Here is a 14,390-nt window from a genome sequence, read left to right on the forward strand (position 1 = left end):
TTCTTTGAAACACAGTGGCAGTATTTGCTGTTACTGTTTTTTTTAGCAATGATTTATTTTAAAAGTTATCTTACCTCTACCACTTACTGTTGAATTTTACTTTTAAAAGCCAAAACAAAAAGTGAAGCCTCTATCATGATTCTCAAATACCTTGTATTTTCTATGGGTTTGGGATATTAGGCTCCTTGAATTACTGAGTTTTCTCAAAGCTTTTATCACTGGAATTAGTACTGAATGGTCGCTGTGAGACACCATATAGTCTATTAAGGTTTCCCAAAATGAAGAAGTGAAACTATAGTGCACACTTCAGTAAGCTTTTAATACTGTAATTTTATTAATTTTATCTATTTAATAGTTCCTAATCAAGCCTATTTTCTATTTGACAATTTTTTTAGACTATGGGTAAATGGGATTATTTATTGAGATAACGGGATTTTGGAAGAATTGTTGCAGAAGAGTTGCTGAAATATGGCAAATCACTAATATGGTTTGATAGCTTCTTTTCTCCCCTACTCCTGAGAATTTTTTTACTTTTTTTTTTCTTTTTTCTCAACTATATATTTTTTATGAGGAAAAATTACTTTGTGGCTGGTTTGCTTATTATTAGCTGATCATGGCTCTTTATATAAGGTTGTAAAAAAAGTAAAGAAGTTGTAAGATTGTAAAATGTTTAATTGAAAAGCTGGATGGATGCAATTACAAGCTAAAATTAATGTGTAGATATGGGATATCTTCTATCCTTAGATTTTGCACCTTTTGCATTCCCAATTGGATGCAGCACAACAGATTTCTCAGCAGCTGGGCTGGCAGGACACTTTGGTTAGACTGTTCCTGAAAGAAAACTCAGAGGTCCGGATTGGCCTTAAGGAGAACAGGACTGATTCCTCCAGGGAAGAGGATAAAAAGCCTCCTACTGAAGAGCTTCAGAAACATCAAGCTGATAAGACAGAGAGAGAGAAAGCTGGCAGCTTTGCATCAGTTAATGGTCTCTTTGATCAGTGGAGTTTAGAAGATAACAAATCCCTGGATGCCCCTGCCCATTTCTCTGTTATGCCGCTGGAAGATGCCTCCACAGCAGAGATGTCTTTCAGTTCAGAGGGCCGAGAACTGTGGCACAGTAATCCTTCACATTTGAGTTTGGATTTGTCCAGTGTTGACTCTTATGAACTGGCTGATGTTGGGAATCAGATGACAGACAGCCAGCCCAGCACTCCCTCACCCACAGAGAGCACAAAGCCCTTCTCTGGGCAGTCTGACAAAGAGCTGGGTGTCACCAATGATGTGGGCTTCCCTGCTGAGCTTTCTCTCTTTGAAAACCAAGGAGTGAGTAACTATGTGACTGGTTTCTCCAACTGCTGGAAATTTCATTTTGTTCTTTCAATCTCCCTAATGAATGATTATTACTTTTGTTTGTCCCTCCTATCATCCAACAGGAAAGTGAACAAAATGGCTCTTTTATAGTAAATAGGGGTTCTTCCTTTTGTAATATGTCTTCTTTTTTGATTGTCCACTTGGGGTAGCTTTGGTGTTTAAAAAAAAAAAAAAAAGAACAAAAAAGCAAATAAGTAAGGCCAACCTCCCAACCACAAGAAACCACAAAAAAAATCCCTGCAAGCTCTTCTCCCTCTATATTTAAACATCCTTTATCATCCAGAGGAGGTGTGGAGCAGACTTACTGTGAAAAAGTCAAGGGTGGCTAAAAGACAGCTTGTTTTACATCATACAAGCAAGCTACAGTCTCTTATATTTGTGTTTTCCTGAGCTTTTCAATTGGACTTTAGAGTCCAGTTAGACTTTAGACTCCAGTTGCTGAGTTTCAAATGTTGAAACATGAAAGCATAAGGGCTGTGATGAATAAGAAATGTTTAGAAGGTTTTCTATACTAGAAGGGCTTTAAATATTTCACTTCTTTTGTAGGGGAGTGATAATGAACTCATACAGTTACTCACAGACATCCTACTGTGTATAATGTGGAAAGGTATTGAAAAATCTGATGATGATGCTTGGATTGAGAGAGGACAGGTGTTCTCTGCTCTCACCAAACTGGGCATGTCTAACGAGTTGCTGCGGCCTTCTGATGAAATAAAGCTCAAGTGAGTGTACAGTTCATCCCTTTTGAGATAAACAGCAGTGAGGGACATGAGTGAAGCTGTGAAGGGGTGGGTGTTTCCCAACAAGATGTACTTTTCTCTGCTGTCTCTTCACGTACTGGCAGGAATAAATTCCTGTACCTGTTTAGGAGGTGTGTCTTGAGGCCAGAAGGTTTTAAAACTATCACTGTTTTCATGAGTCTCTCAATCGCTTTTATCTCATTGGCTTATCAAGAAGATGGCAGTTATGTAACTGCAGACTAAGAGATTCAATTAAATACTTAATTGGATTTTTTAAAAGCCACTTACACTCAGAACATGTAATACTTACGTTGGGATTTTGTCTTCCATGCAGCTTGCTGGAGAAGATGTTAGAATGGTCAGTCACTGATAACAGAGATTCAAAAGCTCTCCCTACGCATGCTGAAAATGCCTTCAAGCTCTTGCTGATTGTACAAGGTTTCCTGCAGGCAGAAGGACTAATTAATTCAAATTTATGGACAGAAAAGGTACAGTAATTGCATAATGAAAGTACTGTGTATGGGCTGAAATGGTAACAAGAAAGTTGTTGGTTTGGAAACTGTCACCCTTCTAGTCATATTAAACCACAGATATTACAGAGTAAGGATTTATAGTAGAATGGATTAGAGTGCCCCTTCATGAATAAAAAAAGTGAATATTTACCACAGGGAATACAGTAAATTTTGCAAATTAAGTAGGCGTGTAAGTAGTACTCTTCACTGAGAATTCAGGTTTCTTCAGACTGGAGAAATATTTAGAAAATGTGAAAGCTAATGATACAGCAGCAGTTGTAGCCTAAGCAGATTTTCCACTGTTAATCAGCATTTATGACTCTCTGAGCATCCTGAATGAAAGACCAGCCAAAACTCTGCTCTTGGTTGCAAGTTGGGAAATGTCACTTCTGGGTTTTGACCCATATTGGAGTTTGAACAGATATCATTTATCTCAACATTTATGGAATCTCTGGCACTAGTCATGCTTCCTTCACAGTCTGAGTTGTCATTGCTTTTCAGTTTTTCTAAGCAAAAAAGGAGAGAGATTATATGGAAACCATCATTATTTCTCTAGAAATCCTTAAAAATATCTTGTAAGACTACTTCCTTTAAAAAAAAAAAGTATAATGTCAAGAGTCATTAACACAGTAATGCCTATGCTGTGTTAGAGAGTATATCAAGGTGTATTAGTTCTAAACAAACACGTCTGGATAGCAAAGTGTGCCATTTGCCTTGGGAATACCCACCTTTCACATGGCTTGTGTCACTTGCTGTCTAAATACTGACAGAAAGAAGTGCCTCCTCAAGTGGAGCCTTTTAAATTTTCTAAGGATATGGCATTTACTGGAGTTAATTTATAGGAAAAGCAGTAAGCATATATATACTTTCTCTCTCCCTGTGCACACAGATACACACACACACACATATATATATATGTATGCATTTTATTTAGGGGAAATACTTGACTTAATGTACTGGGCTGGTTAGATTTTTGTTGTCAGGAATGTCTTTAAATTATTGGTTTAACTGCAGTGTTCTCAGATGATTTTCTGGGTTTAGTTAAGTTACAAATGTGAGCACAGCCTCTTCTTCAGCTCTTTGAAATGATTGTGTCTCCGGCTAGAGTAGTTGTTACTTTTATTTCATTTTATTTTGTTTCTTTTAATGTTATGCTAATTTTCCGTTTCTGTAATAGCTCTTGGAAGAACTAGTGACTCTCATGGACAGTCTGTCAGTCTGGTACTCTACTGGCCTAGAAGCAATTAGGCTTTCTCAGGTGCAAGTCCAGCTCCTCCTTGGATTTATGGCACAAGACAACTTACAGGTTTGTTGCAAATTCTTGCAAGTGGTACTTGAGTTTTAAGGGCACATTTGACGTAACTGTTGTGTTTTTTGGGAGAGCTGTTCATACCAGTGAGCTGACCCCTGGCAGTCCCTCATCCTTCTGTTGGGAAGATGTTTTATTGGTTCTTAGCTTTTGCAGGTTTACTCTACAGTCCTGTCAGTGTGCACCTGTGGAGCACAAGAAAGAGGTAGAGGGCTTCTGTTTGAGGATGGGAATATGCAGGCAGGAGTGGCAGGAAAAAGATGGGTGCACAAGGAGGGTCACATTCATTTTTTGCTGTTTGTTTTTGTAGGTCTGTGCTATGGCAGCAGCCAAACTAAACACCCTCCTTCAGACCAAAGTAATTGAGAGCCAGCCTGAAGCATGCTACCTCCTGGGGAAGTTGGAAGGCATTTTGAGTAGGTCAATTGAAGAGAAGACAGAAACTTACTCGTTTTTGATTCCCCTTGTTCGGACATTGGTATCCAAGGTTTATGAACTTCTCTTTATGAACCTGCACCTTCCTTCATTGCCTCCTACCAATGGCAGCCCATCTTTCTTTGAGGACTTTCAAGAATACTGCAGATCTGATGAGTGGCAAGTTTATATTGACAAATATGTAAGTAGTAAATTCTTTTTGTATAGTTTCCTCCCTCTTTTCAGCAATGAAAGCAGAGGAACCCATTCAGAAATCATATGGTACTTTTTATTTTGTTTTGATGGAACCAGATAATTCCAAATATGAAGCAATATGAAGAGAATTCATTCAGACATGATAATGAGCAAATGGCACTTTATTGGAAAGATTGTTATGAAGCATTTATGGTGAACATGCACAAGCGTGACCGGGAAAGAGGAGAAAGTAAGCTTAAATTTCAGGTAAGGTTTTTAGTGAGTGCAAGGTTCTCTTAATAGAGCTCTCTTGAGAGCTGCCTTCTAAAAGATGGAGAAAATGAATTTCAGGATGATCCAGTTCAAGTAATTGTAAACAGGTGATTTTAATTAAGATTTTATGGGCAGTGGAACTATATGCACTTCTAGGATATGCTTTCTAATTCTGCTCTGTCTGTTACGAGTCTTATGTGCAATCAAATTTATTTCAGTACAGTAGGCCTTCCTTTTCATCAACAGGGTAGAAATATGCTCATCCATAAGCTGCATCCTTTTTGATTTGTGTTTTGAATTATTAAAACCTGATTTCCATTATGAGCTGTTTTCTGTTGGTTTTTTTTTAACCCTATTTTAATACAATTAAAGCATTTGCAACAGTGAATGGTTCTTATTTAATGTGGAAAATCTGCTTCTAAACTGACCTTTCTATATAAGGTCCAGTTTGAGTTTTAGCATTAGAGTTAACAGGTAATTAGAGGCAATACCATAGTGAAGTTACATGTCTCTTTGCTTTTTTAATAACAAAACCTGTAGGTCTATTTTACTCAAATAGCTAAAGGAAAAATACTGCAAAAGCCACATTCAAGAATGCCAGAATTTAAGAAAAATCCTGCCTATTATAGTAGGTTTCTAATACTGACTGCTTTTCTGATTATGAAAAATTGCTTTAGTGTGGATTCAGCATTGATAATGTTTTCTTTACATCTTTAATTCAAAGTCTGGCACTATTTCTTCTAGTTCTAAGCTTTTAAAAATTTCTCTGCTAAGTATTACCTTAAAATTTCAGAATGTTTTATCGTTAAACCTTTTCAGTTTCTTTTCATGCTTTCTGAGAATTCTTGGAAAGCTGTTTTGCAAGGTCAGAGTTAACTCAGAGCTGGATCTATTTGCAATGGTCTTTCAGGAGCACTTTGTGGAGCCGTTCAGCAGGAAGGCTCGGCAGGAGAACCTGCGCTACAACAGCATGCTCAAGCAGCTCAGCAGCCAGCACGCAGCCACGCTGAGGCAGTGGAGAGCAGCCCAGCTGTACTTGTTCTCTGAGCGTGGGCCTTGGGCTGAAAGGTGAGACTGGAGTTCCTAAACTGGTGTGATTCTTAACAGGAATTTGCTCGCTGTTACATGTGGTTAAAACCAGGTCAGACTGACTGCAATAACCATGCTTGAGATGTAGTCTTGAGTGACAGGACAAGGGGAAAAGGCCTCAAGTCATGCCAGGGAATGTTCTTATTAGAAAGTAATTTTGGGGTGATTGTGGTGATGGTAGTTTGTCTGTCAGTTGAACTTGATGCTCTTGAGCATCTCTTCCAACCTTGCTAATTCTGTGAAAATAAATACTGTTTACAAAATAAAGAATGATGGTCAGAGCTGCAATGTGAAACAAAAGCAATAAACTGCATTTTAATCTTTTGGTTTTTACAATGCACAAGTGGATGACCAGTATTTTTCCAAATATGCACTCTTTTGTAATCAGTTCATTCCTGTAGGTTTTTATTCAGATTGTTTTTATAAATATTCTCATTTTCCTAGGAAACAGCGTCCTGTTCACTGGAAACTTTCAAATGTGGAAAATTTTTCACGTATGAGACTAAAACTAGTGCAGAATTACAACTTCAACTCTCATCAGGATGCTAGTGACCTGAGAGATAATTTAGGTAAAGCTGTATTTGCTATCTCACTTGAGTTCTTACCAAAGAAAGATACCCACTTTCCTCTTTGTGTTTAATAAGCAGTATATGCTTATATACTTAAATCTTCATTTTTCTTTATTTCATCTTTAGTAAAATCTATATTGTGAGAGTGGTTCTTTGATCTGAAACAGCATTTTCCTACTGAGTAGAATTCATTTGCCCTGGTTCATTGAAATGTGGGGTTTTGTTGAGCAATAAATAAAAGTCAACTCCTTTGTTTTAAAATAAGAAGTCATGCAACTTTCTTGTATGAGACTATTTCTTCAAGAAAGAAGCGAAGAGATCACAGTAAGCAGTGTTTGTTCAAAGCCTTTTAGAACTTGTGGCTAAAATATGTAGATGGGAAGTGCTTTGTTTCAGGAGTGTGCCCAACAGCTGAGTTAGGTGTAACTGTTAAGTTTGGTGTATTGGATATCAAGGCTGAAGCAAAAAAACCCCACAAAACACTCTTGTAAACCCACATAACCAAAAAGCCAATGCAGTGCATTTCTACTAAATCTGCAGGCTTTAACAATGTCTGGGAAAACATTGCAAAGTATTTTATTGTAAGTGTCCACATCAGAATTCAAGTTAAATTTTTATTAGGTGTATGTGTTGTCATAATTTTCAGTGTAGCTCAAGGACTGTTTGTAGTGTTCTGCTTAACCACAGAAATATATAAGAAGCCTGGTTGCTTCTTCCTTGGTTAAAAACAAAATTCAGCTGTAGAAGACAAGCTTTGTGTGTTAGATTTCCATAAGTATTGTAGCAGAAAAAGTTGTGAGCTATTATGTCTCTTTATGCTAGGTGTGCACCAGACACAGCCCTCCAGTGAGTCTCTGCTTCTGGAGGTGGTGAAGCAGGTGAAAGTGAGTGACTTGGAGGATGATGTTCTGGAACTACCAGAAGAAGACACAGCAGCCAGTTCCAATTTGTAAGTAGAACAGGATAAACAATTGTCATTTTTTTCTGTGCTAGAGATAAGGAGAGAGAAACAACTTTGGGAGTTGAATAGCATCCAAAGTGTGGTTGGGATTTAAGTGCTGGAGTGCCTTGTGTTTAAGAGCATTCCAGAGGGAAGGCCTGCTGTGCTTCCTTCATGTCACTTCTGTGACTGCAACCATAAAAAAGGGCAGGAGAGAGAGAGAGAGCAGAGAAAGGGGAGTTGAGGGAGGATAGCAAATGCTTTGCTTCAGTAATTGGACATGTCATGTTGTGCATGCATCTATGGTTGTGCTGTTAAGTCCAGTAGAGAGTTGGCACTCTGAGTGGTACTGATACATTTTGTACTTTAAAAGTTATTAAGTGCTTGTTGTAGATTATAGCTTGTTGTAGATTATATTGATGAAAACTTCAAACACGTGAGCTGGAACTCAGATCTGCTCTGAGCCAGAGAACTTAAGCACCTAAAAATTAAATAAGGAAGGGAAATGCAGCCTGATGTTTTTGTACTTCACATGAAGTCAAGTCCACTGTGCCTGAGACCAAAATATCAAGACTAAAGAGTGATGCTGTGAAATGATGTTTGTGGTCTAGTCTGAAACACCCAAGACTCTGATGAAAGTGGCTTTATAGAATTGTTTATGTTGCAGTTTTAATGCTATTAAAATTTGATTATTTTCTGAACTGTACTCTAACCAAGAACCTAAACAACAGTATAAGCTACCTGCAATCCCTGTAACACTTAGTGTTGGTTTTGCAGGGATGAGAAGGATGATGAAAGTCAGAAAGAAAAGCTAATATTGTCTGAAGACTGTGAACTTATTACAGTAATTGATGTGATACCAGGCAGGCTGGAGGTCACTACCCAGCACATCTATTTCTTTGATGGCAGCATTGAGAAAGAGGAAGGTAAGCATGATCAATATCTCTTTATTTTTAGTGTAGTTCAGCATTCTGCTTTTAGTAGGCTGAGTTTATGTTTTGAAAACAAGTGTCAGAGTACTTGTAAAGAGACAAGTTGTTGGTCTGTACTTAAAATTAATATTGCACTTGATGGTTACTGGCTGACTGATCCCTTCAGAATCAAGAATCTGGAACTGTAGTTTCTGAGCTGGTAAATTAACTATTCTTAGTATTTCTTAAAAATAACTTTAAAAACCTGCTGACTAAAAAAAAGGTACTACCTCTAATTTGCTTTGTAAATGGCTCTTCTCTGTTCTCTTTCTACAACAAATAATATTGTACTCGTGCATTGATTCAAAAGCAGTAGTATGTATGCATCAATAATCTATATTAATTTAGGGAACTTTAATAGAACATACACAGCTGGCTATGAAAACACTGAAGTGAAATGTTGGACAAATAATAGAAAAATTTCCCAAATCAGTATACCAAAATGTTCGGCCATTGGGAAATCTAAACATAAAAGTTTGTTTGAGCCTGTTTAAGAAAGCAAAAGGAATTGGTTCATACTTTTTGTCAACAGAATATTTTTATAATATGTCTTTAGTCAGAAAGCAAAAGCGAATTCTACGTTCCATCATGTATTTCTTGCTTCATTTCTTTCAGCACAACAATATCTGAAGTTAATATTTTCCTGGCAAAATGGTTAATCACGTCAGCTCTAAGACTTTCCTTTTCTAGGAATAACTCTGAGGTGATGGAAGCTGGTACTGCACTGTGTCTGTATGAAAAGGGTTTTTTAATATATATTCCAACTCAGTAAACAGAGTGTTCCTCCTAGGGGTAGGTTTTGATTTCAAATGGCACCTTTCTCAAATTCGAGAGATCCATTTGCGTCGGTACAACCTGAGGAGGTCAGCTTTGGAGATCTTCCTTACAGATCAAACCAACTATTTCCTCAACTTCAATAAGGAGGTATGGGTTTCCTAAATGTCATGGATTTATGTAATAAACACAAGGTTAAGTTTAAGATCAGTGATTGAATTTGAGTCTGGTGCCTTTCTTAATACCGTAACACTAATAGCAAAAGGTTTGCTTTACATAGTCATCATGGAACACTACACTGCAGTCTGGCACCTAGAAACTGAATAATTGTGAAAAGATAGCAAAAAGGAGAATCTTATTTTATCTTTCTCTCTCTCTGTTAAACAGAATGATTATTTAACTAAAATCACATCAGTAGTAATCTAAATGTTTTGAAGCCTGTCTTTTTAAGGATTGAACAAATTAATTGCAAATCAAAGGAGACTTTATTTTTAACAACAACATTAGAAATCATTGATATTCAATGGTTAAAGAATAGTGAAATTTTTCTCCCTCTGGGTAATATCAGTGATCCTTTTTAGGAGGGACTATGATAAATTTCAGAATTTAGGGTGAGTTACATACTGGCAGGTCAGTCTACTGGTAGGTCAGCTCTTAGGAAATGTTGTGTGGTTTGGTTTTGATGAGAAGGATGTCACATCCATCCATGTCCAAATATTTAAATAACAAGAGGTCAAAATACTTGAAAGTGTAACTGTTCCTAATTATTTAATATTTTAATTAGCAGACAAGTTGCTTAATTGTCAGCCTCAATCTCAAGAATGTTGTTTTATCAGTGCTGTTTTCTAACAGGTACGAAACAAAGTGTATAGTCGGATACTGTCGCTGCGTTCTCCAAACATTTCTGGGACCAGATCCCCACAGGAACTTTTCAAAGCGTCAGGTTTGATGCAGGTACAAGACCTCAGCTCAGTGGTCTAAAGAATTCCTCTGCTTTTTGAAGGACTCTCCCAGTGTTTAGATGGCATCTGCCAATTTCCACCCTCAGCTTGGCCCCTGAACTTTCACGAGCATATTTTTGGGATGGTTTGGTTTGTGTTTACAGTCAGGTAAATGGGTATAGTCAGCTCTGGTGATGTGATTGACAGGCATTTTAACATGAACATAAAGAGTGGCAGATTGGCTTCTGGTTTTAGTCTATGATCTTGAGTGCTGTTTTGAAACTTCTTTCACTGGATGTGCAAATAATTTTCCCTGCTATCTTTTCATGATGGAGCTTTCAACAAAACTCACCTGAAGATTAAGTGGGAATTAGTAATATTGGTAAAAAATGAAAATGTCAAAATGTCCATATTACCATAAACACAGATAAATTTTTAAATATAGTAAATGTATTTTTCACTTCCATCTCTTTATGCCAAAATTGTTTTCTCTGAGGGAGGAAGCTTTACCAATAAGTTTAAGTACTGGAAAGATTTTGACCGTTCTTTGTTTTCCTGACAATAAAAACTGAGTTGTATATTTACACAAAGAAAATATCATCTGTCATGACACATGTCCATCACTCTACAGACAAATATTGAGCCCTTCTGAACAGCTCTGGCTGTTCTTTGGTTTAGAATATAATAATGGAGCAAACAAAGATGCACAGACAACTTGGTTTACAAATTGTTAACCTGTACTGTTAACCAATGGGAGAATAATTTAGAAATAAATCTTGATCTTAGCACTCAGAGGGATTGCAAAGTTCTGTTCACCCTTTTATCAGTACCTGCATACTTGCCTTCTTTTTGTTTCTCTTACTTCCTATTTTTCTTTTCCGTTTTAGCAAGGTTGCTAATTGTCTGCTGCTCTGTATTTGAAACAGTCCTGTCACCAAGCAGGACCTGATTTCAATGAAATATAGATAGCACAATCACTGAATCAAAGGGAAAATAAACCTCGTTATGAGAAATTGAATCTGGACTTGCATACGATTTTTGTGGTCTTGTGCTTTTCATTTGCCAGTGCCATCCTCTGGCATATAGATTCTGACAAGATGTGTAATTGGCAATAATTATATCTTTGATATAGTGAATTCCATTTTATTTTCTTTGTATTTCAGAAATGGGTGAACAGAGAAATATCCAACTTTGACTACCTTATTCAGCTAAACACTATGGCAGGACGAACTTACAACGACCTTGCTCAATATCCTGTGGTAATGAAAAAGTTAATTTTTAAATTTTTTCCAAAGGTGTGTGTTTCTTCTGGTTTGAAGGATGTATTTTAATCTCTGTCTGATGTTTGACTTACTTTTTTTTTTTTAGTTTCCCTGGATTTTACGAGATTACACCTCAGAAGAACTGGACCTGAATAATCCTGCAGTATTTAGGGACCTGTCCAAACCTATAGGTGTGGTAAATGAGAAGAATGCTAAGACTGTGAAAGAAAAGTATGTATTTGAACACTTGGTTATATTTCTTAGTCTTTTCTGAGCCTCCAGGCTAATAACACATTTAAAAAATAAATTTCAGACAGTGAAATTTTTGAAGCTGGTTTTATGACATAACAGATGCACTTGCAAATGTGGTTGGTTTGTTGTTCCTGCTGCATTCAGACTATATTGTATAGCACTCAGTTATATGGCAGTGAAAGGACAAAACATACTGCTGTAAATTTTCAGATGTTTCTCAGCTGTGGAGATGAAAAACTGAAAGATTGTAGAAACAATTTAATGGCTTGAAAAGACATAATGTGTCCCATATCTTCTTCAAGATAAGGAATGTGAAATCATACTGCTGAGTTGAGCTGCCTGTGCTAAGAGGTAGCATTGATCCTAAATCTGTGCTTCCTCTTTTTTTCAAGCATAGATGATCATCTTCAAAATAAAATAGGTCTCAAGTGACTTTCAGCAAGTCCTCTGTAGGTACCAATGACAGGTACTTACACCCACACAGCAGTGTAGTGATTTCTCCCTTGTTTGCTAGTCTGGGAGTGAGTTTGCTATCATACCAGACTGCAATCAGGTGTCTTCCAAAATCTTCTGAAAACTTGGAACATGGAGAATTTCCTTTGGATGATTAGGCTCTATCCTGACTGTAATGAAGTGGGTTCTCTAGAAGTATGTTTAAGTAGAATTTCTCTTACCAGCATTGTGAGGCTGAGGAATGTATCAGCCAGATGGTGGCATGGTAGAGTGAGTTTGTCAGTAGAAAAGGAAATGGGGATGAGTGTGAACAAGATCTCTTTTCTGCATCCTGCACAGTCAAACACATTTCCTAAATCTTGCAGGAAACCATCACATGTCTGTTCACTAGTAAATACTCATTTTAGTGGTGAGGGGTGTGTTGGTCTCTTGTATGAAGTCATCAGTCTTGTCTGCCCTTTGTCTGTTTTCTGACAGCGGATAGCAAATGCCTAGGGAAGAGTATAACAGGCATGTAAAGACTTCATCTGGTGTACATTTTTATCTTTCTGCAGTCTTTTTCTTAGGGACTTTCTAACTAAGATTTGAAATCTTCATGTTTGATGACACTCAATGTATTTTTCTCTCATAGATTGCTGTGGTAATTTCTTTCTATTTTTTTCCCTGGAATAAGCATAATCCATGTGTAAATCAACCATAATGCTCAGTTGTATTGATAAAGATTTCTTTTCTCAGATACGAGAATTTTGAGGATCCTCTTGGGATGATTGACAAATTTCACTATGGGACACATTACTCAAACGCTGCTGGTGTCATGCATTACCTCATTCGGGTAGAGCCTTTCACAACCCTTCATATCCAGCTTCAGAGTGGCAGGTATGCAGGGCAAATAAGCAGCCCCCTTCTGCTTCTTCCTTGTCATTTACTGAGGGGATTGTCAAAGTCTAACCTGGATTTTCTGATCCACAGATTTGACTGTGCTGACAGACAGTTCCACTCCATTCCTGCTACCTGGCAGGCGCTCATGGACAACCCCAATGATGTCAAGGAGCTTATCCCAGAGTTCTTCTACTTTCCAGAGTTCTTGGAGAATCAGAATGGTAAACTGACTGCTGAGAAGATTCTCACAGGAAACTGTTCCTGTATTCTTCAGGAAAGAAATGTTGCAGCCATTTGTGAATGCTGAGGAACACTTACTATTTAAACTTTATTGTGTGATTGTAGGCATTAATCATGATGCTGGCTTTAAAATGTTTAGTGAAGATAGCAGTTGTGTTAAGCAGCAGCCTAAACGTAGTTTAAAATTCGGGCTATGGGCTTAAGGATGGCTAAAAATAGTGTTGTTTACCCAATGGAGAGTGTCAGAAATGCTCACTGGGATGTTTGAAAAAGTTAGTTAATACTGATTAAACACATAGCAAAAGTTCAGAGATTAATTATAATTATCATAATGCTGATTAAAAAGACAGTATCCTGCATTCTGACATAAGGCTCCTTTTTAAATTCACATTTATTGTTTAGTGATTTGTTTCTCTATCTTTGCACAATTTGAAAATGGATTTGTATGTTTGTGCTGCTACAATCTACTAGAGTTCTAAATTAGAAAAATTGAGAACTCCCAAGTCCCAATTTCAAGTAATTGAAGTGTTTAGAGTTGTTTCAGTGATAGCTGGTGAAATTTCAGACTTCTTAAAAGCCTTGATTTTATAACCATTTAAACCTCTAAGTAACTCCTTTCTTATGAATAACCTTATGGAAGTGTTTTGGACTCTTAATCCTGGAAAATTGCAATATACAGCTATGTTTACAAACTAGCAAATGCAGATATGTTTACAGATGGATGTGTAAAAGACTAATACTACTTCTATGGTTGGGACTTCAGCTTCAAAATAATTTACATGTTTTGGATAATTGTTATCCATTATCATTTAAAATCATAAACATGCAGAACAGAACTTAGCCTCCTATGTTAGTGGTAGAGTTATTAGGGATTTACATTAATAGCTTTTCAATATCCTTCTCTTGCATTGAGAAAATAATGGTTTTTAATTTTTATTGAGAAATCAAGGTGCTTGAAATATTTTGTAGCAACTCTAAAACTTTTCTGAATTATTCACCAGGTTTTAACTTAGGCCAGCTTCAAATGTCCAAAGAGGTGGTAAATGATGTTGTTCTGCCGAAGTGGGCCCACTCCCCTGAAGACTTTATTTATAAGCACAGGAAGGCTCTGGTAAGATGTTGTTTGTATGTGTAACATAATCATAAAGGAAGTGCACCTGCAGATTGTTACTGTGGCTTAAATGTAAAACAAGTGGGATGGCATGC

The 14,390-nt window shown here is 37.1% G+C and overlaps 1 protein-coding gene across 7 annotated transcripts in view; it reads left to right on the plus strand.

Annotated features, from left to right (window-relative positions):
* The window catches only part of NBEAL1 (neurobeachin like 1), a 78,383-nt gene that overhangs the window by 45,703 nt on the left and 18,290 nt on the right, over positions 1-14,390 (plus strand). For all 7 annotated transcript variants that reach the window (XR_009487365.1, XR_009487364.1, XR_009487366.1 and 4 more), the window contains 17 exons: positions 745-1,323; positions 1,918-2,093; positions 2,446-2,599; positions 3,801-3,929; positions 4,243-4,548; positions 4,659-4,808; positions 5,725-5,882; positions 6,348-6,472; positions 7,295-7,421; positions 8,190-8,338; positions 9,174-9,307; positions 10,010-10,111; positions 11,262-11,357; positions 11,467-11,591; positions 12,801-12,941; positions 13,035-13,165; positions 14,186-14,295. Coding sequence is in view for 4 of the 7 variants with exons in the window: in XM_059853232.1 (XP_059709215.1) it covers positions 745-1,323; positions 1,918-2,093; positions 2,446-2,599; positions 3,801-3,929; positions 4,243-4,548; positions 4,659-4,808; positions 5,725-5,882; positions 6,348-6,472; positions 7,295-7,421; positions 8,190-8,338; positions 9,174-9,307; positions 10,010-10,111; positions 11,262-11,357; positions 11,467-11,591; positions 12,801-12,941; positions 13,035-13,165; positions 14,186-14,295 (2,892 nt within the window). In the remaining 3 variants the exon portion in view is untranslated. The remainder of the gene's footprint in view (positions 1-744; positions 1,324-1,917; positions 2,094-2,445; positions 2,600-3,800; positions 3,930-4,242; positions 4,549-4,658; positions 4,809-5,724; positions 5,883-6,347; positions 6,473-7,294; positions 7,422-8,189; positions 8,339-9,173; positions 9,308-10,009; positions 10,112-11,261; positions 11,358-11,466; positions 11,592-12,800; positions 12,942-13,034; positions 13,166-14,185; positions 14,296-14,390) is intronic.

This window comes from Haemorhous mexicanus, chromosome 8 (assembly GCF_027477595.1).
Source record: "Haemorhous mexicanus isolate bHaeMex1 chromosome 8, bHaeMex1.pri, whole genome shotgun sequence".
Taxonomy (NCBI): domain Eukaryota; kingdom Metazoa; phylum Chordata; class Aves; order Passeriformes; family Fringillidae; genus Haemorhous; species Haemorhous mexicanus.